The sequence below is a fragment of the Hemiscyllium ocellatum genome, chromosome 24 (assembly GCF_020745735.1).
Source record: "Hemiscyllium ocellatum isolate sHemOce1 chromosome 24, sHemOce1.pat.X.cur, whole genome shotgun sequence".
Lineage (NCBI taxonomy): Eukaryota > Metazoa > Chordata > Chondrichthyes > Orectolobiformes > Hemiscylliidae > Hemiscyllium > Hemiscyllium ocellatum.
This window is the reverse complement of record NC_083424.1, coordinates 43836670-43861077: the sequence shown is the minus strand read 5'-3', so window position 1 is coordinate 43861077 and position 24408 is coordinate 43836670. Positions and strand designations below refer to the sequence as shown.

At 41.3% G+C, this 24408-nt stretch overlaps 1 protein-coding gene across 1 annotated transcript in view; it reads right to left on the bottom strand.

Annotated features, from left to right (window-relative positions):
* Window positions 1-24408, bottom strand: part of sppl3 (signal peptide peptidase 3) — a 205687-nt gene that overhangs the window by 22563 nt on the left and 158716 nt on the right. The window contains exon 7 of the mRNA XM_060843725.1: window positions 13234-13340. Within this exon, the coding sequence (XP_060699708.1) occupies window positions 13234-13340 (107 nt within the window). The remainder of the gene's footprint in view (window positions 1-13233; window positions 13341-24408) is intronic.

Sequence of the window (24408 nt, the reverse complement as noted above, 5' to 3'; positions counted from 1 at the left end):
CATGCCAGCTCTCTACAATATTTAGAAATTTCTTAATTGGTGGACCAGCATTTATTGTCAGTAGACCCAGAATGCTGTTAAGGGGGTTTGTTCCAGGACTTTAACACAGCAACACAAAGTATGGTAATATATTTCCAAGTCAGGATTGTTTGCGGTTTGGTGGGGAAACTGCATCTGATGGTGTCCCCGTGAATTGGCTGCCTTTCTAATTTTAGATGGTAACGAACATGGATTTGAAAGGCACTTTCCAAGAAGCCTTCGTGAATTTTTGTAGTGCATCTTTTAGACGATACAAGTTCTCCAATTTCAAATAACCTCCCTTCCCATCACCTGACCCCCTTCCCAGCCCCTTCCTTCCATTCCTCCATCGACCATTGCTGCTAGCCACCAACTGGATTCATTCTTTCCATCGAGCAAACAGTTGCATCTCTACCTGTCTTCACCTAGCCTCACCACCCCCTTTACCTGCAGCTCTCCTTACAGCCACCCCAGTCCTGAAGAAGGGTTATACCCAAAACAATGACTTCCCCACCTCCTGATGCTGTGTGGCTTGCTGTGTTCTCTCAGCCTCTTGCCTGTCTACCTCCACATTACTGCTGAGCATGGATGATAGATGGAGTTAATTTTGTGGATGTGGTGCCAATCAAATGAGCTGCTTTGTCTTATACGTTGTCATGTCTGAATGTTGTTGTAGCTGCACCTATCTGGGAATCTCAGAGATATGAAGCACGAAAACAGACCCTTTGGTCCAACTCATCCATGTTGGGAAGATATTCTAACTTAATTTGCCAGCATTTGACCCATATCCCTCTAAACCCTTCCTATTCATATACCCATCCAGATGCCTTTTCAATGTTGTAATTGTACCAGTCTCCGCCCACTTCATCTCACTTCATACATCCACCACACACTACATGAAAAAGTTTTTCCTTTGGTCCCTTTTCCGCCTTTTCCCTCTCACCTTCAATCCATGCCCTGTAATTTTGGACTCCCCCTTATTCTGAGGAAAAGAACTTGACCTTTCACCCTGTGTCCCTCATGATTTATAAACTTCTACAAAGGTCACCCCTCAATCTCCAATGCTCCAGGGAAAATAGCCTCAGCCTATTCGGCCTCTCCCCATAGCTCAAACTCTCCAACCCTGGCAACCATACACATACATCTTTTCTGGACCCTTTCAAGTTTAACAACATCCTTCTGATAGGAAGGTGACCAGAATTGAATGCGGTATTCCAAAAGTGGCCTAACCAATGTCCTGTACAGCCACAACATGACCTCCCAACTCTTATGTTAAAGCTCTAACCAATAAGGATACATACTAAAAGCTTTCTTCACTATCATATCTACCTGACTCTGCACTTTCCAGGAACCATGAACCTGCACTCCAAGCTCTTTGTTCAGCAACACTCCCCTGCACCTTACCATTAAGTGTATAAGTCCTGCCCTAATCTGCTTTTCCAAAATGCAGCACCATGCATTTATCTAAATTAAATTCCATCTGCCACTCCTCAGCCCATTGGCCCAATTGATCAAGATCCTGCTGTACTCTTGAGGTAACCTTCTTCACTGTCCACTACACCTCCAATTTTGATGTCATCTGCAAACTTACTAACTATACCTCTTACGCTCGCATCCAAAACATTTACATAAATGATGAAAAGCAGTGGACCCAACACTGATCCTTGTGGCACACTACTGGTCACAGGCCTCCACTCTGAAAAGGAGTCCTCCACCACTACCCTGTCTTCTACCTTTGAGCCAGTTCTGTATCCAAATGGCTAGTTCTCCCTGTATTCCATGTGATCCAACCTTGCTACTTGTTGAACACCTACTTCAGTCCATATAGACCACACCCACAATTCTGGCCTCATCAATCCTCTTTGTTACTTCTTCAAAAACCTCAATCAAGTTAGTGAGACACGATTCCCCATGCACAAAGCCACGATGACTATCCCTGCCTTTCCAAATATGTATAAACCCTGTCCCTCAGGTTTCCCTCCACCAACTTGCCCACCAGTGATGTCAGGCTCACTGGTCTATAGTTCCCTGGCTTGTCCTGAACACCTTTCTTAAATAGTTACACATTAGCCAACCTCCAGCCTTCTGACACCTCACCTGTGATCCAAATATCTCAGCAAGGGGCCCAGCAATCAGTTCCCGAGCTACCCACAGAGTTCTAGGGTACACCTGATCAGATCCTAGGGATTCATCCACCATTATATGTTTCACCAGCATCACCACCTCTGTCAATGGACATGAAGATATCACAATCTATTTCCCCACATTGATTAGATTAGACTTACAGTGTGGAAACAGGCCCTTCGGCCCAACAAGTCCACACCGACCCGCCGAAGCGCAACCCACCCATACCCCTACATTTATCCCTTACCTAACACTACGGGCAATTTAGCTTGGCCAATTCACCTGACCCGCACATCTTTGGACTGTGGGAGGAAACCGGAGCACCCGGAGGAAACCCACGCAGACACGGGGAGAACGTGCAAACTCCACACAGTCAGTCGCCTGAGTCGGGAATTGAACCCAGGTCTACAGGCGCTGTGAGGCAGCAGTGCTAACCACTGTGCCACCGTGCTTTTCTCCACAGTAAACACTGATGCAAAATACTTGTTAAATATCTTGCCCATCTCCTGCGGTTCCACACATGGGCTGCTTTGCTGATCTCGATGGAGCCCTATTCTTTCCCGAGTTACCCTTTTGTCCTTAATGTATTATCTCCCCAATGTATTATTGTCCCCTTTGGCAAATAGGATTAAGGAAACCAAAAAGAGATTTAATAAATATATTAAGGAAAATGCTTTCTGGATATCTAAGTATAGTAGATCTATAGGTTCTGCTTTACCCACAGTCTATGTTACTCCTTCAAAAAAACCACAATAAATCAGTTAAAACAGGATTTCCCTCTGACAAAACCACACTGACTCTTCCTGATTACCTCGGGCTTTTCCAAAGTGTGCATCTATAATCTCTTTCACACACCTCCCCACCTATCGTTTCATGTTTTCTACCTCCTTTCCTTTTGAATGGAGGTGCTTTTTTTTGGGCTACTTCTCAGTCTGATGGAACCACTCCTGAATCAGGAGAACTTTGGAAAAGATGCAGAAAGGACAGCACTTGATATCAACGCAGAATCTGATTAAAAGTAGCATCAAGGTATCTTAGCAAAATTTAGAATCAGTGAGAATCAGGAGAAAACTCTAGAGACGTACAGCATGGAAACAGACCCTTCAGTCCAACTCGCCCATGCCGACCAGATATCCTAAATTACTGTTGACCCATTTGCCAGCATTTGGCCCACATCCCTCTAAACCTTTCCTTTTCACACACCTATGCAGATGCCTTTTAAATGTTGTAACCGTACCCACTTCCACCTCTTGTGGTAGGAGTCACATTTAGCACAAAGGAAGGTTGGGCTTACTGGATGTCAATCATTAGTCTCAGGCCATCAATGCAGAGCTACGCAGGTACTGCCCTGGGTTAACCATCTTCAGCAACAGTGGCATGGGAGTACCACCACCTGCAAGTTCCTCTTCAAACCATACACCATAACTAGATTGCTTTCCTTTACTTTCAGGGGTCAAAATCCTGGAAACTCCTTTCCAGCAGCATACTTACCTTCCAGGTCTATAGTGGTTCAAAAAGACAGCTCATTATTAGTTTCTCAAAGGCAATCAGTGATGGTAATAAATGCTTGCCTAACCAATGCCACCCACAGCTCAAGAAATTAGAAGCATCCTTTTTCACATTTGTGTTAAATTTCAACTGTTATATGCCTGCCCATTCCACCAAGCTGTCTTTAATTGTCTTGAAGTTTATCACTATGCTTCACAAAGAACCAGCATTTCCAAGTTTTATGTCATCTTCAGCCAAAGTACTAACCACCAATGTATATCTTTCTTCAGCACAAGAATCTGCTTATCATGACTGTTTCTTGCCAATGTAATATCCATACTGTCACTGACCCTTGTATTCCATCTGCTTCAAATAAACTGACATATCAATTACGCAGCACTTTATTAAACATCTTTGGAAGTCCATATAAATACTGTAAACACATTGCTTTTATCAGCGTTCTTAGTTACCTTAAAGAACTCAATCAAGTTAGTTGAGTCCAATTTGCTTTTAACACATGACCATGTACTTTTAATACACTTCTGTAAATGACTTAACTGTATCTTAGATTCTTGCTTTAAAAGGATTCCTAATCAAGTCAACTCCACTGATTTGTAGTTGCTGGGTTTACCCATTACTGAGAAAAATATGACATTTGCAGTTCTTCAGTCCTCTAGCATCATCTAAGGAAGCTTGGAAAATGATGGAAGTTGCATAGGTACTGGGCATCCTTACTTCATTCAACATGCCTGAATGCATTCCACCTGTTCCAGCTGTTGTATCAATGTGAAATGAAGGCAATCTTGTTAAAACTGCCCCCCTCAAATTTCAGCCCATCTAGTAATTCAACTTCAGCCTCTTTCATTGTGACTTCGAAAGTAACATCTAGCTTAATAAAAATAGATGCAATGTATCAATTTATTTCTGCAGCTATATTTTACCTTAATGCATAGGTCTCATATTTGGTCATTTAGCAACTCCATTCTTGCCAGTGAATGCCTATTTATGCGCCTACAGAAGACTTTTAGATGTCATCTATTGTCAGCTGAGAGTTTATTTCATGCACTTTGTCTCTTCTACTTCCCCTTTGATTGGATTCAATATTCAGCTTGATTTTCACTTGTATTACCAACCTGGCAACTGGTGTACATCCACTTCTTCTGTTTCATCTTGTTACTTACACATTAAATGTCTATTAATACAAACAGGTGTTGGACAATTGCTCCAGTTTCAATTCTGCCTCTTCACACAGAGAAATACTGCGATCGATAGGTGTGCGTGTGTGTCAGAGGTGAGAAGTAATGTTGCTTGCCTGTAATCTGTATCTAAATGCTAGTAGAAAGTGTGCAAAGACTGGATTAAGTCATCCCCTTCACCAACCAGCATTCTAGACTCTTATTCACTGCCATCATCCAGGGAATTCCAGTTTTGGTTGTCTTGCCTTTCTCCACGTAGGAAGGAACACAAACTGCACCCAAACCATTTCTTCTTGTTTTGTCTGTTTTAATTTTTACCAACTATCTTTGTTCCAATGTACTCAGGTCAACTTCACTATCAAACCCTCAAAATTTGCTTCCCTCCCCCCCCCAACTTGTTGATTTCTTTACCAGTTAATCTAAAATTAATAATTCAATGGCTCCAGTTCTGAAGGAGTTGTACCGGGCTGGAGGGGTTAAATTGGCTCTGCTCTCCACAGAGTTTCTCCAGCACTTTCTCTTTTGTATTAATAATATGGTTGCTGTTCCCTGAATGTTCCCCTTACTGACAGCTGTTCTACTCCACCCACCTCACCCCGCAATCCAGATCCAGCAATGCCTCCTCCTTTGTTGGAAATACACTTATCGAAAAAGTTCTCAACACACTTCAGAAATTTGTGTCCCTTTGTCTAATCACACCATATAAAGATAACAAAAATTTCCCAACATCTTACTCCTTTGTCTAAACTGTAGAGTCTCACTAAGCCTTCGGGCAGGCCAGAATTTGGGGACACTTTGGGTAGAGGTGGTTAAGAGCAAGAGCAGAGGTCAGCTCTGATGAAGAGTCACCTAGACTCAAAATGCTCCATCTCCACAGATACTGCCTGACCCAGAGTTTCAGAATTTTTGTTTTCAGTAAAGATTCCAGCATCTGCCAGAGGAAGTGGAGGAGTCTGGTACAATTACAACATTTACAAGGCATCTGGATGGGGATATAAACAGTAGAAGGGTTTCTGGGCCAAATTCTAGCAAATGGGACTAGATTAATTTAGGTTATTTGGTCAGCATGGACGAGTCAGACTAAAGAGTCTGTTTCCATGCTATATATTGCTATGACTCTACCTGTAGTAACTTGCTGCTGCTCTTTCTCAGAGCCAAGTTTCCACTATCAAAACTACACTACATTCTCATTAGTTATTTGCATCTGCAGCCCACCTGACTTTGTGCATATACATACACAGTTAACTTCAGTAAAGCACAAATCGTCAGTGTTCAGAAGTTGGTTTTATTTTTCAGTTGACTGATTTATCACTACTCAATCTGACAAAAAAAATCACTACTTCTTTGTTATTTAGAACACTGACATAATTGATTGTTTGAATATGCGACAATGTTACCATAGTTCCTCAGATAGATATCGGACTTCAGCTCTAGCTACACGTAGAAAGCACTATTCTGCCCCTCTCCCTACCATTGCCACTTCATCCGACCTAATCAAACTCAAACAATTTAAATGTTCATTTATCAAAAAGAGTTAACACTGTGAAGCTTGAACTTGCTGTTCTTGAGGGCTAATCATTACTAAACTATTCTAATGAGGCAGTGCAATGGAGCACAACAGAATAGCTTTAATAAGCCATTATATTACTCATAATATTATGGAGAGATATGATCCAGACATTTTTTAAAGAAAATTATATGAACACATAAGTATACTTTGAACTTTTAAACAAAGGAGACTTTGCCAAAGAAATGGCGTGGGATAATAGCAAACAGTGCACCTGAAACTAGCATGGATGGAGTCAGTCTGGAATATTTTCAGAGGTTGCACAGCTTAGTTTGTGGATGGATTAAACTGCTGAATTTTTAGAACCATGTCAGAGAGAATCTGACCTGCCTAAGGAATAATAAATAGCCCATTGCCCCCTTTTTACTTCTCTCAGCAAAGCGAGAGAGCTGAAAACACACAAAATGTCATCTTTATCACTCATGGACAATTCCTGGAGGATTTGTTGGAATCTACCTCACCATCTCCAGCAAAGGGAATTCAGCCAGCTACAACTATTTTACAAAGACACCACATTGCTAGCACCTTGTAACATACAATAACTTCAGAATCAGACTACCACTTGAGACAATCCATAACTGATCCATTTTTTCATAAGTTTAATTTTATTTTAATTCATTTTTTTTGTGGAATGTGGGTGTTGCTGGTTGGCGAATATTTATTACCTGGACCAAGTTGCCCAAGAGGAGGTGGTGATGAATCACTGCAGTCCACCTGCTGTGGATTAACCCACAATGTCATTAGAGAGGGAATCCCAGGATATTGACGATGGACAGTGAAGGAACTGCAATATGGAGTCCAAAACTAGGGGCAGAGGTTTATGTTGAAGGGGGAAATATTTAAAAAGAGAGTCTAGGGGCAACTTATTCACATAGACGGTGGTGTGTGTGTGTGGAATGAACTGCCAGAGGAATTGGTAAAAGTTGGTACAATTGCAACATTTAAAAAACATCTGGATAGTACATGAATAGAAAGGGATTTAGAAGGCTATGGTCCAAATGCTGTCAAACGGAACTAGATTAACTTAGGATATCTGCTCAGCACAGATGAGTTGGACTGAAGGGTCTGTTTCTGTGCTGTACAACTCTGTGACTCTATATTTCCAACTCAGGATGGTAGTGGATGTAGTGCCAAACAAACTTGCTGTTTTGTCCTGGATGATGTCAAACTTGAGTGTTGTTGGAGCTGCATCCAGCCAGGCAAGTGGGAAGTATTCCACCATACTCCTGCCTTGTACCTTGTAGATGATGGACAGGCTATGGGTAGTCAGGACTGAGTACCTGCCACAATATTCATAGCCTTTGACCTGCTCTTGTAGTTTCTGGGTTTATATGGCAAATTCAGTTGAGTTTGTAGTTAATGGTAATCCCCAGGATGTTGGCAATGGGGGATTCAGTAATGGTAACACCACTGAATGTCAAGGGACAGGGTATAGATTGTCTCTTGGATCTGGGTGATAGACATAGCCTGGCATTTGTGTGGCTAAAATTGCCAGCTCAAGCCTAGGTATTGCCCAGATCTTGCTGCATTTGAACATTAATTGCTTCAGTATCTGATGAGTCATGAATGGTGCTGAACATTACACAGTGAATATCTCCATTTCTCACCTTATGATGGAGGGAAGGTCATTGATGAAGCACTGATGTGGAGGAACCGGTGTTGGACCGGGGTGGACAAAGTTAAAAATCGCACAACACCAGGCTATAGTCCAACAGACTTATTTGGATGGACTAGCTTTCAGAGCTACCTGAGGGAGCAATGCTCCAAAAGCACGTATATCCAAATAAACCTATAGGACTGTAACCTGACGTGGTGTGATTTTTAAGATTGATGAAACAGAAGATGGTCGGGCCTAGGACACTACCCCGAGGAACTCCTGCAGTGATGCCCTGAAGCCAAAATGACTGAACTCTGACAACCATAATCATCTTTCTATGTACCAGGCATGACTCCAACAAGTAGAGAGTATGCTCCCTGGTACTCACCAGCTCCAGTTTTGCTAGGGCTACTTTTTAGATTAGATAGATTAGATTACTTACAGTGTGGAAACAGGCCCTTCGGCCCAACAAGCCCACACCGACCCGCCGAAGCGCAACCCACCCCTACATATACCCCTTACCTAACACTACGGGCAATTTAGCATGGCCAATTCACCTGACCCACACATCTTTGGACTGTGGGAGGAAACCGGAGCACCCGGAGGAAACCCACGCAGACACGGGGAGAACGTGCAAACTCCACACAGTCAGTCGCCTGAGGCGGGAATTGAACCCAGGTCCCTGGCGCTGTGAGGCAGCAGTGCTAACTGCTGTGCCACCGTGCTGCCCTAAATGATTAGATTAGATGATTTACAGTGTGGAAACAAGCCCTTCGGTCCAACAAGTCCACACCAACCCTCCAAAGAGCAACCCACCCAGACCAATTCTCCTACGTTTACCCCTTCACCTAACACTACATGCAATTTAGCATGGCCAATCCACCTAAGCTGCACATCTTTGGACTGTGGGAGGAAACCCACGCAGACACGGGGAGAATGTGCAAACTCCACACAGACAGTCGCTCAAGGCTGGAATTGAACCTGGGACCCTGGTGCTGTGAGGCAGCAGTGCTAACCACTGTGCCACCGTGCCACACTCAGTCCAATGCAACCTTGATGTCAAGGGCTGCCTCAGGAATTTAGTACTTTTTTTTCATGTTTGGACAAATATGTAATGAGGTCAGAAGCAGAGTGGTGCTGGCGGAACCCAGCCGGACATCAGTGAGCAGGTTATTGCTGAGCAAGTGCTGCTCGATAGCACTGTTGATGACACCTTCCAGCACTTTACCGATGGTCAAGAGTGGACGGATGGGGCAGTAACTGGCCGAGTTGGATTTATTCTGCTTTTTAATGTTTAGGATGTACCTGGGAAAATTTCCATGTTGTTGGGTGGATGCGAGAGTAGTAACTGTACTGGAACAGCTTGGCGAGGGGAGCAGCAAGTTCAAGAGCAAACGCCTTCAGTGCTATTGTCAGAATGTTGTCAGGACCCATAGCCTTTTCAGTATCCAGCACCTCCAACTGTTTCTTAATATCACGTGGACTAAATCAAATTGGTTGAAGACTGGTATCTGCAATGTTGGGGACAATTGGAGGAGATTGAGATGGATCAACCACTCAGCACTTCTGGTTGAACATTGCTGCAAATGCTTCAGCCTTATTTTTTGCAATGATGTGCTGGGCTCTTCCATCATTGAGTATAGGGATATTCATGAAGCCGCCTCCTCCAGTGAGTTGCTTCATTATCCACCATTCACGACTGGATGCGGTAGGACTGCAGAGCTTAAATCTGATCTGTTGGCTGTGGGATTGCTTAGCTCTGTCTGTCACTTTCTGCGTATGCTGTTTGGCATGCAAGTAGTCCAGTTTGGTAGCTTGAGCAGGTTGACACCTCATTTTCAGATATGCCTGGTGCTGCTCCTGATATGTCCTCCTACATTCTCTATTGAGCCAGAGTTCATGGTAATGGTTGAGTGAGGGATATGTCTGGCCATGAGGTTGCAGATTGCAGGAGAAAGCGAGGACTGCAGCTGCTGGAGATCAGAGCTTAAAAAGGTGTTGCTGGAAAAGCACAGCAGGTCAGGCAGCATCAAAGAGCAGGAGAATCGGTGTTTCTGGCATAAGCCCTTCCTGAAGAAGGGCTTATGCCCGAAACGTTGATTCTCCTGCTCCTTTGATGCTGTTTGACCTGCTGCGCTTTTCCAGCAACACATTTTTAAACTGCAGATTGCAGAATACAATTTTGCTAATGTTGATGGCCATAGCGCCTCATGGATGCCCAGGTTAGTTTGAAGTCTGTTCCATTTAGCATGGTGGTGCGCCACACAAGGGGAAGGTTGTTTGTAATTTGATGGTGGGATTTCATCTCCACTAGGATCTTGCGGTGATCTCACTTACTGATGTTGTGATGGACAGTTGCATCTGCAACTGGTAGATTGGTATGGATGAGCTCAACTATATTTTTCCCTCTTGTTGGTTCCTTCACCACCTGCTGCAGACCCAGATTGGTAGCGACATCCTTTAGAACCCACCCAGCTTGATCAGCAGCACTGCTGCCGAGCCACTTTCCGTGGCAGATATTGAAATCCCCCACTCACAGTACACTTGGTGTCTCTGTGTCGTCATCATGCTTCCTCCGAATGCTGTACTGATTCACCAGCCATGGGAGGACGGTATGTGGTAACCAGCGGGAGGTTTCCTTGCCAGTGTTCAACCCAAAGTCATGAAACGTCATGAGGTCCAGAAATAGTGTTGACAACTTCAAGGGCACCTCCCTTCCAACTGTACACCACTGCACCGTCACCTCTGCTGGGTCTGTCTTGCCAGTGGGACAGGACATATCCAGGCTCGCTGGAGGTCATGTAAGGTATAGCTGTTGCTTGACTAGTCTGTGAGACAGCTCCCACGTGTTAGTAAGGTGGTCTTCACAAGGTTGACAGGTCTGTTTCTGCCTTGGTCTTTTTCAGTGCCTAGCATAATGCCAGGTGGTCAGTCTGTTTCTGGGTTTTTTTTTGAGACTTTGTAATGATTGGTACAATTGAATGGCTTGCTAGGCAATTGCAGAGGGCAATTAAGAGTCAACCACATAGTGGCTGTCTGGAGTCACATAATAGCCAGATCAGGTGAAGATGGTCGATTTATTTCCTTGAAGGACATTAGTGAATAAGATGGATTTTCCCAGCAATCAACAATGGTCATCATTAGACTCTAAATTCCAGATCTTTCTCCCCCCCCACCCCCCGACCCCCTATTACTGAATTCAATTCCATCATCTGCTGTGGCAAGATTCGAACCTAAGTCCCGAGAACTCTAGCTGAGTTTCTGGATTAATAGTCCAGCAATAATACTACTAAGCCATCATTCCCCAATTAATTAATAGTTGGCCAAAGTAATTTAAAGTTAACATTGAGTTTGCATTTTTTTGTTTTCTGCCCAGGTGAATGCATCTTTTTTAAAAAATAGCAGTTATATTTTTGTATAATCCAAATGTCAATAATCTTTGCATTTTTCTTTGGTTTAGTAATAAACCAGTCATTTACTGTTGACTAAAGAAACAAAACTGATTTGCTCTTAACACTGAAGCTGAAACAGTTTGGGACCTGTATAATTGGTTAAATTTAACCAGATTGGTGACAAAGTTTGTCATGACCAGTGGAGGAGTGGGATTAGAAAAGAAAACAGTGTATTCCTTCTACTTCAGTTATGACATCATGCTGCTGAATAATAATGAAGCAAAAGTAGAAGCAGATAGTTGGGTTGGTTAGTCAAGCTGTTATATTAATCATGTGTCCAAATGTGACTCCATCAATAATGCAGAAGTTAGAAGGGAAATGGACAGTTTAGATCCAACTGCAAATCTAACAAACTACCCAAGGGGCAATGAGAGAGGACAATGTTGGTGAATTCAAACTGGAACAAGAGAGCACTTTGGCAAAGTGGCTAACAAAAATGGGATACGAATACACAAATTATTAAATTCCAAGATCGACCTGATACACTAATAGTAGCTAGTCCACTATATTATGAAAATATAATTAAAATGGTAAATATTTTATTCAAAGATTTTTCAAAGTTTCTTTAAAACTACTGGACCACAGCAGTTGTAAATGCTTATAAATTAAACTCATTGCATAAGATAATGTACAGATCAAGAATGTCATTAGATACAAAAATATAAACGAGGTAATTAATTATAAACACTGCTTGGCATCACATCTCAGCAATCTCATGAGGGCTCAGATGGCAAATTTATTATGCCTAGTTGCCACAGATATGTAATATGTAAATCAAGGTCATTATTAAGTAAACAATTTAAATCAAGATGAAAGGGACAACATCAAAAAGACATTTTGTTCAAACTTAAATACTGATTACTGAATAGAAGAGAGTGTTTTTGAAGTTGACATCCTGTACCTTGCCACCTTTCCCAAAATAGTTTGGGTAAAATGGGCTGTTTGAGTCATTAAGTTGGCCAATAAAATCGCTCAACTATTTATCAAGTTAACTGAATAGTGGGGTATTAAATTGAACGATTCAAGACAGAATTTAGCTTGATCTGGGATTTACTTTGCCAAAGGGAAATCCTCAGGATTTAGGGTTTACATTCAGCAACCCAGAAGAAAGTCTGGTTATGTGTGTCAGGTGAGAACAAGATTATTCTGGACACCAATAACCCTTCAGATGACTGGCACTGTTTCAAGGCTCATGGATAGGTATTGATTGATGTACCAATTTTGCATGTAATTGTGACCCAACATGACTCACCTCCTCCAGGAGACACGGGATAGGGCAGTGAATCAGGGAAAACAAACATTTATAAAAATAAATTGCTAATCGAAGTCTCCCAAATTCATACATCATATCAAGGACATCTCCAATTAAGTACTGACACACATGAGGTCACTGTATTTTCATGAAATGTTGAAGATTTTACATGAACTAAATGCAATGCACCTTCATCATGCAAAATTAAAAAGATAAAAGTTCACTGAATGCGTTTATATAGGACAGCCCACATATCTGCAGATTCAGTTTCTATAGTATCTGTGGTTTATCATAGCCTGAAAATATTACATGGCACACTCGAGAAGTAATTCCAGGGGGGGCTGCCAGGAAGGTAGATTTCCCATTTAAAGGATAGCATTCGCTAATATCCGCAATAGGTCTTAGAACATATTACCCATGGATACTTTTTTTTGTGGTGGTGGTGGGAGGGGGGGGGTTGACCTGTGCTTGTGTAGTTAATAACAAAGCTACATTAAAAAACAAAGCAATTAGAGGGGTGATGCTCCACTGCAACTTACCCAGAAGACATCATAAATGAGGAGTCCAGAAAGCAGCAAGCAGGAAACTTTAAGACTTGGCAATCGTACAAAAGCGATCATGGCTACACAGAGGCCCATTGCCAGAGCTATAATGGAACACACAAGCAATATATTAGCAAACTGCAAAACTGAAACAGAGATTCCTGATTTATAACACTAAGCACGGAATTCAATACACTAAAATATTATTCATGTAATGCACAAACGATTGAAACCAGCTATATTACTTTCAGCAATTTCCACGATTTATTGATTTATTGGAAAGACAGATACTACTAAAAAGACAGGTACTAGTTCGAGGCCAGTTGCTTTTCCTTTAGGGGAGGATGTGTAATTTTCATCTAGTGGCAGCAAAGCGATTGAAGTCACTGGCACAATTTAAGCAGACTATCTAGTTTTAGCTGAAACTGTCAATCATTGCAAGCAGTTTTCATTGACAAAGTCTTATTTCACCAATTTTGTTTTGATTATAATGCTGGATTCTAATATAATAATATTCAAACTATTGGCCAGGATAGCATTAAGAAGAGTACCATGGATCCTTTTATATTCACTGAACATGCACTCTGATATCCCAAATAATATCACCAGCTGTGTAACACTCACTCAGTCCTGTCTAAGAATGTCACCCTAGATCATATAGTCAAGTCATAGAGAAGACCTTGAACAAAACAGGACTCAGACTCTTTTACAACCAAAAACTATGATGTTTCTTCTTTGCCCTGATCAAGATAAAAACATAACTGATGAATAATACTGCAATAAACATATGTTATCCATTAAAACCAATACGGACAAACACTAGAAATGAACAGCACATGGAAAATGAAAGGAAGTGTGTTCAGCAAGTCTTAGAAATGAAGTTGGGCATGGTAACATGTAAATGGTGAGCATAAAAGTGATTAAGAAAAAGCGAACACTCAGAATGTCACCAGAGAAGTGGAACCCAGAATAATTAATGATGGTGGAGTAAACAATGGCTTCAAAATACACCTAAACACACTTCATCTAAGGGTCAGAGATATTTTGTTTTTCATTGTCCAGAATTCCCTATATTTAGAAAAGGTCCCTTTAGATTGGAAGGTAGCAAATGTAACTCCTTTAATCAAACAAGGAGAGGGGAAGCAGGAAACTACAGGCCATTTAGCTTAACATCTAACACAGAGAAAACATTAAAAGTCATCAACAACAATGTCGCAGTGAGGCACTTTGAAACATTCAAGGTAATTAGGCTCAGCCAACATGCTATTTTGAAAGGGAAATCATATTTAATCAATTTGAAATAATGTATTTTGGGTAAAGGGAACTGTACTATATTTGGATTTCTAGAAGGCATCTGATAAAGTTCCTTGTCAAAGGTTACTGCAGAAAATAAAGACTCAAGGGTTAGAGTGAAACGTATCAAAATGAATAGATGACTGGCTAAGTAATAAGAGACAGAAAGTAAGCATAAATAGGTGACTTTTTGATTGACAAGTTGGCAAAGTGTGGTGTGCCACAGGAATTTGTGCTAGAATTTATAATGACTTGGATCTTGAGATCTAAGGTATGTTTCTAATTTTGTTGATGACAAAATGGCAAAGTAAGCTGTAAAGACAAAAAGAGGAGGTTACAAAGGAATGTAGAAAGGCTAAGTGAGTGGGCAAAAATCTGGATTATGGAATATAAAATTGAAAATTGTGAAGTTACCCATTTTGACACGAAGGATTAAAAAAAAGCACATTGGCTAAATGGTGAAAGAAATTGCAAATCTCTGGGATACAGTGGGATTTTTTCACTCGTACATGAAGTACAAAAGGTTAGAATACAAGTAATCAGGAAAGCTAGCAGAATGTTACTTTTTATTATGAGGGATTTTAATTAAAAAATAGGAAGGTTATGCTCCTGTATCAGTGAGACCTCATCTGAAGTACTGTGTACAGTATTAGTCTCCACATTTAAAGGAGGATGGAAATCAATTGAAATCAATTTTGAGATGGTATTTTAGATGAATACCTGGAATGAGTGAGTTGTCAGACGAGGGAAGAATGGACAAAGTAGGCTTGTAGCCACTGGAGTTGAGAGGTGCTGACTTGATTGAAACATACAAGATCCTGAACTACTTGACAAGGTGGACGTAAGATGTTTCCTTTTCCATGGGCAAAACCAGAAAAAGTAAAACTCATCTTAAAAGTGAAAAGCTTAAAGGTTTTGCTCTGACGACCTAGGAAGGACTATACTGCATACGTGACTGGGTGAAGGGTTACTAATACTGTGCAAGTGCAGAAAGTCAAATTTAAAATGCCTTTCTTGCTGTTGGCATGAGACTACTACTCCAACTTCAGTCTTAATCACTTCCCCTTTTAGTCAACTAGTGTTATGTAGAAAATGTGGCCACTGAATTGGCTTCCAAATGCACTGTCTGGTACCCACCTCTTTAATGATGGGACATACTCAAGAGCCCAAATGATCTAATCTGCCTCCAAATTTGTTCATTCAGGTGTACTTAAGAATTTGTTCTATAATTCTGGTCAGTTCATATTAATGGAAGAGATCCAGGGAGCAAAGCAACCACTTCAAGTACAATGAGGAAAGCTCTACAGTGCAGAAAAAGCTTCAGGGTTGCAGAATCAGGTCGATTAAAACAGACTGAGACTCAAAGCTAAGATAGAACTTCAGGATAACAAAGGTCATTTAAGTTAATAAATTTAAGTTACTAGTTTGTACTATCAAGCTAAATGCTTCCCAGTTCAGCAGGTTTTCTTACTCCAAGTTTTGAAAACACAGGAATGGACTAATTAATATGACAAACTAACCCAAGTGTCAGAAATGTACGCATTTATTTCGTGGAATTTCTGGAATGAGACCACAGATGGAAAGCTTCACATGTTGTGAATTTAGCAATTTTGCACAACTTTAATGAACAGATGTGGTAAATGTTGAGGACTGGGGCAATAGATGTCAGAAGGACACAGGCAGACTGGCGAAATTGAGAAAGTATGCTGATAATATGAAGTGATGTATTTTGCAAAGAGGAATGAGGAGGAAGTACAAGATAAATGCAGAGACCGAAGGGTATATATACATACATTTCTGGAAGTTGCAGAAGAAAGAAAAAAAGCCCTATATAGAGGGGTATGGAGTACTAAAGCAGAGGGATGGCAAGGTTTTTAAAATGCGCAGAGGAGAGTCATCAGAACGATCAGTGAAATAACTCATCCCCGGGAAGAGAAAATAAACTAGGACTATTTCCTGAAGAACAGAAAAAGGGAAAGGGATATAAGTGAGCCAAAATACTTAATTTTAGTAAGGATACAAAATGAGAAATTATCTCCACAGGGAGGTTAGTTGACAAGTAGATGATGTAGAACCGGGGAGCAATTAAAAGGGAGGCTTTTTTTAAACATAAGTTATGATCTGAAATGCACCGTCTGAAATGGTTGAAAGGAATTCGATACCAACTTTCTGATAATTTAAAAAAAAAGAAGTGAGACACAACTTGGACAGATCTTTCAACCATTTCAATAGCTCTTTCATAGTGCTACCAAATATACTGGGCCTGAAAAACCTTCAGTGCTCCATGATTCTAATGACTTAAAATCTAGATACTGTCATTTTCTACTGGAAGAATTTTACATACAACACTTCTGAAAACATTTCATGTCTTTTAAACATTTTCACAAATTTGAAATAGTTGAAATCTAGACAGTGACAAATTATAATGCTATGCGTTTTCATTGAGAAAATAATCTGTGCCACATGTAAGAGGAGCAACAGTAATCAATTTTTAAATGAAAATATCATGTTAATTCAAATGTTCTAACCACTTCATCAAGATAGTGCAAAGATTTCTTTCCTCATATTCCCTCAAGTAATTAAAAATTCTCATTGCACAACTCAAAACAGAAAGGTAATTAAGAACATAAGTGCCAGCTGGTTAGCCATTAGAGTTCTAGTTTCCCAAAGAACTGCTGGTCCTGTTGGTCAGTAAAATATCACCGATCAAAACAACATTCTGTTTTCTGTCATCACAGTACCTTGCTCAAGCAACTATTTTTGCTGATAGAGTCTAGGAAATGCTATTTAACAAGGAGAGCAATGTAATCAATATGGTCCTTACAAGTATACAGAATCTGTGTAGAATTTGGGTTAATGGTACACCTTAGCACTGATTCCCTACGGCCAATTATAGAAACCCAAAAGTGACAGAAAACTAACTCAGCACCTCAAAGAGCTGTTCTGGACCCACTGGTGACAACCAAAAATCAGAACAACTACATTTCAAAATGAGGCAAGGGTATGTCTATCCTAAATTGCATCATGTTAACGTAGTCCAAACTGTTTGGGCAATTTGATTGTATATTTTAGTTTCCACTCTTAATAAAAAGCATGTTCTTTACAACTTTTTGTTTTTCCTTGACCTCCTCTAGGCCTGTTCCTATTTCCTAATCTGTCAGGCATCCATATTTTACTCTAGAGGGAAGAAAGTATCTGGCCCATTACAATGGTATTAAGATATTAATCATTGCTTCCACACAAGCAGAATCATCAGCTTCCCATGGCATTGGTATTAGCATAGAGTCATACAGCATGGAAAGAGACTCTTCGGTCCAACCCGTCCATGCTGACCAGATATCCCAACCCAATCTAGTCCCACATGCCAGCACCCAGCCCATATCCCTCCTATTCATATACCCATCCAAATGCCTCTGAAATGTTGCAAGTGTACCAGCCTCCACCACATCCTCTGGCATCTCATTCCATACACGTACCATCCTGTGTGTGGAAAGGTTGCCCCTTAGGTCTCTTCTATATCTTTCCCCTCTCACCCTAAACCTATGCCCTCTAGTTCTGGACTCCCCGAACCCAGGGAAAAGACTTTGCCTATTTATCCTATCCAAGCCCCTCATAATTTTGTAAACCTCTAAGTTCACCCCTCAGCCTCCAACACTCCAGGGAAAACAACCCCAGCCTGTCCCCCTCTCCCTATAGCTCAAATCCTCCAACCCTGGCAACATCTTTGTAAATCTTTTCTGAACCCTTTCAAGTTTCACAACATCTTTCCGATAGGAAGGAAACCAGAACTGAACGCAATATTCTAACAGTGGCCTAACCAAATGTCCTGTACAGCCACAACACGACCTCCCAACTCCTGTAACTCAATACTCTGACCAATAAAGGAAAGCATACCAAACACCTTCTTCACTATCCCATCTACCTGCGACTCCACTTTCAAGAGCTATGAACCTGCACTCCAAGGTCTCTTTGTTCAGCAACACTCCCTAGGACCTTACCATTAAGTGTATAAGTCCTGCTAAGATTTCCTTTCCCAAAATGTAGCACCTTGCATTTATCCGAATTGAATTCCATCTGCCACTTCTCAGCCCATTCGCCCATCTGGTCCAGATCCTGTTGTAATCTGAGGTAACCCTCTTCGATGTCCACTACACCTCCAATATTGGTGTCATCTGCAAACTTACTAACTGTACCTCTTATGCTCGTATCCAAATCATTTATGTAAATGACAAAAAGCAGAGGGCCCAGCACCGATCCTTGTGGCACTCCACTGGTCACAGGCCTCCAGTCTGAAAAAACAACCCTCCACCATCACCCTCTGTCTTCTCCCTTAGAGTCAGTTCTATATCCAAATGGCGAGTTCTCCCTGTATTCCATGAGATCTAACCTTGCTGATTAGTCTCCCATGGGGAACCTTGTCGAAAGCCTTACTAAAGTCCATACAGATCCCATCTACTGTTCTGCCCTCATCAATCTTCTTTGTTAGTTCTTCAAAAAACTCAATCAATTTTGAGAGACATGATTTCCCATGCAAAGCCATGTTGACTATCCCTAATCAGTCCTTGCCTTTCCAAATACATGTACATCATGTCCCTCAGGATTCCCTCCAACAATTTGCCCACCACTGAGGTCAGGCTCACCCGTCTATAGTTCCCTGGCTTGTCTTTACCACTCTTCAACAGTGGCACCACGTTTGCCAACCTCCAGTCTTCCGACATCTCACCTGTGACTATCAATGATACAAAAATCTCAGCAAGAGGCCAAGCAATCACTTCTCTAGCTTCCCACGGAGTTCTCAGGTACACCTGATCAGGTTGTGGGGATTTATCCACCTTTAAGCATCTCAAGACATCCAGCACTTCCTCCTCTGTAATATGGACATTTTGCAAGATGTCACCATCTATTTCCCTACAGTCTATATCTGCAATATCCTTTTCCACAGTAAATGCTGATGCAAAATATTCATTTAGTATCTCCCCCGTTTTCTGTGGCTCCACACAAAGGCCGCCTTGCTGATCTTTGAGGGGCCCTATTCTCTCCCTAGTTACCCTTTTGTCCTTAAGACCATAAGACATAGGAGTGGAAGTAAGGCCATTCGGCCCATCGAGTCCACTCCGCCATTCAATCATGGCTGATGGGCATTTCAACTCCACTTACCAGCATTCTCCCCGTAGCCCTTAATTCCTTGTGACATCAAGAATTTATTTTGTATATTTGTAAAAACCCTTTGGATTCTCCTTAATTCTATTTGCCAAAGCTATTTCATGTCCCTTTTTGCCCTCCTGATTTCCCTCTTAAGTATACTCCTACTTCCTTTATACTCTTCTAAGGATTCACTCGATCTACCCTGTCTATACCTGACATATGCTTCCTTCTTTTTCTTAATCAACCCCTCAATTTCTTTAGTCATCCAGCTTTCCCTATACCTACCAGCCTTTCCTTTCACCCTGACAGCAATATACTTTCTCTGGATTCTTGTTATCTCATTTTTGAAGGCTTCCCATTTTCCAGCCGTCCCTTTACATGCGAATATCTGCCTCCAATCAGCTTTTGAAAGTTCTTGCCTAATACCATCAAAAATCGGCCTTTCTCCAATTTAGAACTTCAACTTTTAGATCTGGTCTATCCTTTTCCATCACTATTTTAAAATCAATAGAATTATGGTCGCTGGCCCCAAAGTGCTCCGCCACAGACACCCCAGTCACCTGCCCTGCCTTATTTCCCAAGAGTAGGTCAAGTTTTGCACCTTCTCCAGTAGGTACATCCACATACTGAATCAGAAAATTGTCTTGTACACACTTAAGAAATTCCTCTCCATGTAAACCTTTAACACTATAGCAGCCCCAGTCAATGTTTGGAAAGTTAAAATCCCCTACCATAACTACCCTATTATTCTTACAGAAAGCTGAGATGTCCTTACAAGTTTGTTTCTCAACTTCTCTCTAACTATTAGGGGGTCTATAATACAATCCCAATAAGGTGATCATCCCTTTATTTCTCAGTTCCACCCAAATAACTTCCCTGGACATATTCCAAGAATATTTCAGCACAGCTGTAATGCTATTCCTTATCAAAAATGCCACTCCCCCTCCTCTCTTGCCTCCCTTTCTATAGCATTTGTATCCTGGAACATTAAGCTGCCAGCCCTGCCCATCCCTGAGCCATGTTTCTGTAATTGCTATGATATCCCAGTCCCATGTTCCTAACCATGCCCTGAGTTCATCTGCCTTCCCTGTTAGGCCCCTTGCGTTGACATAAATGCAGTTTAATTTATTAGTCCTACCTTGTCCCTGCCTGCCCTGACTGTTTGACTCACTTCTTTTCTCAACTGTACCAGTCTCAGATTGAACACTTTCCTCACTATCCCACCCCCCCACCTTACTAGTTTAAATCCTCCCAATCAGTTCTAGCAAATTTCCCTGCCAGTATATTAGTCCCTTCCAATTTAGGTGCAATCCATCCTTCTTGTACAGGTCACTTCTACCCCAAAAGAGATACCAATGATCCAAAAATGTGAATCCTTCTCCCATACACCAGCTCCTCAGCCATTCAATCATCTGCTTTGTCCTCCTATTCCTGCCCTCACTAGCTCGTAACACTGGGAGTAATCCAGATATTACTACCCTTGAGGACCTCCTTTTTAAATTTCTGCCTAACTCTCTGTAATCTCCCTTCACAATCTCAATCTTTTCCCTTCCTTTATCATTGGTTCCAATGTGGACAATGACCTCTTGCTGGTCCCTCTCCCCCGTGAGAACATTCTGCACCCTCTTGGAGACATCCTTGATCCTGGCACCAGGGAAACAACAGACCATTCTGCTTTTTCTCTGCTGGCCACAGAAACATCTGTCTGTGCCTCTGACTACAGAATCCCGTAACACAATTGATCTCTTGGAAACCGACGTATCCCTCATTGCATTAGAGCCAGTCTCAATACCAGAAACTTGGCTGTTCGTGCTACGTTCCCCTGAGAATCCATCATCCCTTACATTTTCCAAAACAGCATACCGGTTTGAAATGGGTATATCCACAAAAGACTCCTGCCCTAGGTGCCTACCTTATTTACCCTTCCTGGAGTTAACCCATCTATGTGACTGGAATGGAGCCTTTCCCCCAATTTGTATAACTGCATCCATCACATACTGTTGCTATTGCAAATTCCTCATCACTTCTAACTATCTCTCCAACCGATCCACTCGATCTGATAAGATTCGCATCCAACAACATTGATAATCCACAGTAACCCTTAAACTCTCTTTTAAACTCCCACATCTGACAAGAAGTACATATCACTGCATAGGCCATTTTTGCTCCTTCACAATCTACAGACTCAAAAAATAACAGTCTTATTCCTCTACAAAAAACTGCCCCAGGTTAAAATATAAGCCATAGCTATGGCTTATATTTTAAATTTAATCAAGAGACATATCTCCAAAAACATATAATCAAGAAAGAACTCACTCTACTCATTAATACAGCCTCTCTTGGACAGACTTGAACTTCGCCCAAAGCGGTTCCTCCAAGATTAGTTGTGAAAATCACTTTGTTAATTTTCCCGGATGTACTCCGATGTCCAGCGATACATGAATTCAAAAACAGCAAAAGCAGTAACTGTGCAGGTTCTCTCTCTCTCTCTCTCCTGCACTGTCCTCACCATGTGCTTCCTTTGTCTGTTCTTCTCCCTTTTAAAACTGTTGTTTAGACTTTTCTTTTCCAAAGTTCCAAAACAATGCAACCGCATATAAAACATTATTTGCTGCTCCTGGAATTCGAGGAAATCACCTCCAGCACCTAAAATACCTAAAATAAAAGAGCAGCTCTTCCATCCAGAAATTTTTCCCGTCCTCCATCCTGCTCAATTCCACCAACGGATCAACCACTGCAAGTCAGCAATTTTCTGCAAAATATTGCCTTTAAAATAAAAGGTCTGATGGTCCTGGCTTTGACTGAAATGTGGTCCATTGATTATAACATCTTGCTCCTTATTAAAGCTCCCTTTTCTGTTATTCCTCAGACATCTTTGCTGCAGGCTCTTCACTTCTACATTCTGTTGCTGCCCAAGGGCATTTTTCAGAGATATCCTCTCCTTTTCTCTTCCTCAGCATGTTGACTCCCGATCCTCAGTAATTCCAATCTCCACTTCCATTTCACTTGCTCTCTCCTCAGAATTGAGTTTCTTTTTCTTAGCTGCAAGCACCCACTCTGCTATATACACTTTTCTGTCCATTTAACGGACATCCATGATCATACCAATTTTTGCAGTCCCTGGACTTCAACTTCACTTATCTGTAACAAGGGCATCTCCAGAAACCGTTTTAAACTTCTCACATTTCCTCATCAAACCCATTTGTTTATGTGCCTTTTTGAATAGATCTGTTCCCCAATTCATATACACTGCACACAAACTTCAAATGCAAAGTTTAAGCCATGATGGCAACATGGAGCCAATGCTACAAATTCAGAAAAGAAACTTTGCTGCAGATATTGGAAATGCCCAACTGATCTGGCATCATCTGTGAAGAACAGAGTTAACATTTCAGGTCAAAGATCTGTCATCTGAATCCAGAATGAGTCTTGGTGTTTCCAGAACTTTTATTTTAATTCCACACGAATATAGGCCAACTGAGTAAGATTCTCCTGTCCTCTACTCCTGAGTACAAACAAGGCAGCACCGCAATCCAGTGCTCCTTCCGACAGCAACAGCGCAACCACTATTGTAGAGGTTGAACCAGTTTACATCCTTGATGCCGGAGATCAGCTTTCAAGACCATAATTCCTCCACCTTCATGATTGCTTATTTTTAGCTCAGTCCCTGGCAAAACCCTCATCCATACTTTTGTTATCTTTAGTCTGGACTATTCCAAGGCTCTCCTCATGGACTGCTTACCTTGCACTCTTTAAAAACAAACTCATGCAGATTTTTACTGATCATGTCCTAACTTACAGCAATGTCCAATCATTCGACACCTTATGCTCATAGGCATACATTAATGCCTAGTTAAGCAATGCCTCCAGTTTAACGTTTTCATCCTAGTCTTCAAGCCTCTCTTTCACCTTGACTTTTCTATTTTTGTAACATCCTCTAATATAGAAAGTTAGGAAGACAAATGAAATGTTGGCTTTATTGCATAGGGGGAATACAGAATAAAAGTTAAGTCTTGAGATATCTCTACAGGACACTGGTGAGACCATAGCTAGATTAGTATACATTGTACCTTAAGGAAAAGCACAATTCCATCGAAAGTAGCTCAGAGAAGATTCACTGAACTGATTTCTGTGATGAAGGATTTTGGAGGAAAGTTTAAATGTGCTGAGCCTGTACTAACTGGAGTTAAGAAGAGAGTGATGAGAGATCATTTTAATTTATAAATCCTGTGGGTGTTGTAATGTAGATGCTCAGAAAGTGTTTCCCTTGGGCTGAAACACAGAACAGGAGATGCACAGTTTCAAGATAAGAATTATCTCATGTTAAGATGGAGACAAAAAAAAAGTCTCTTCCCCTTGGAGAATCATTAGTTTTTGGAATTTTCTACCATAGGGAGCATTAGAGACTCTGGCAAATTTTGATATGCAGCAGAGTTAAGCATTATGGGGGCCAGGCAGGGAAATGGAATTAAAGCCACAACCAGCTCAGTCATGATCTTATTGAATGGTGAAGAAAGCTCAATTGGCTAAAAGGCCTACTCCAGTCATTTTTTTAAATTATAAAATGCTTACAATCCTTCAACATCTCTGCAGCCCACCAATTCTAGACTCCTGAGTTGCTTGGATTCTCTGTGCCACCATTAACAGCCATACCGTCATCTGCCCAGTGTCAAAGCTCTAAAATTACCTTCCTTTGAGCTCTCACATTAATATGTTCCTTAAATCTATTCTTTG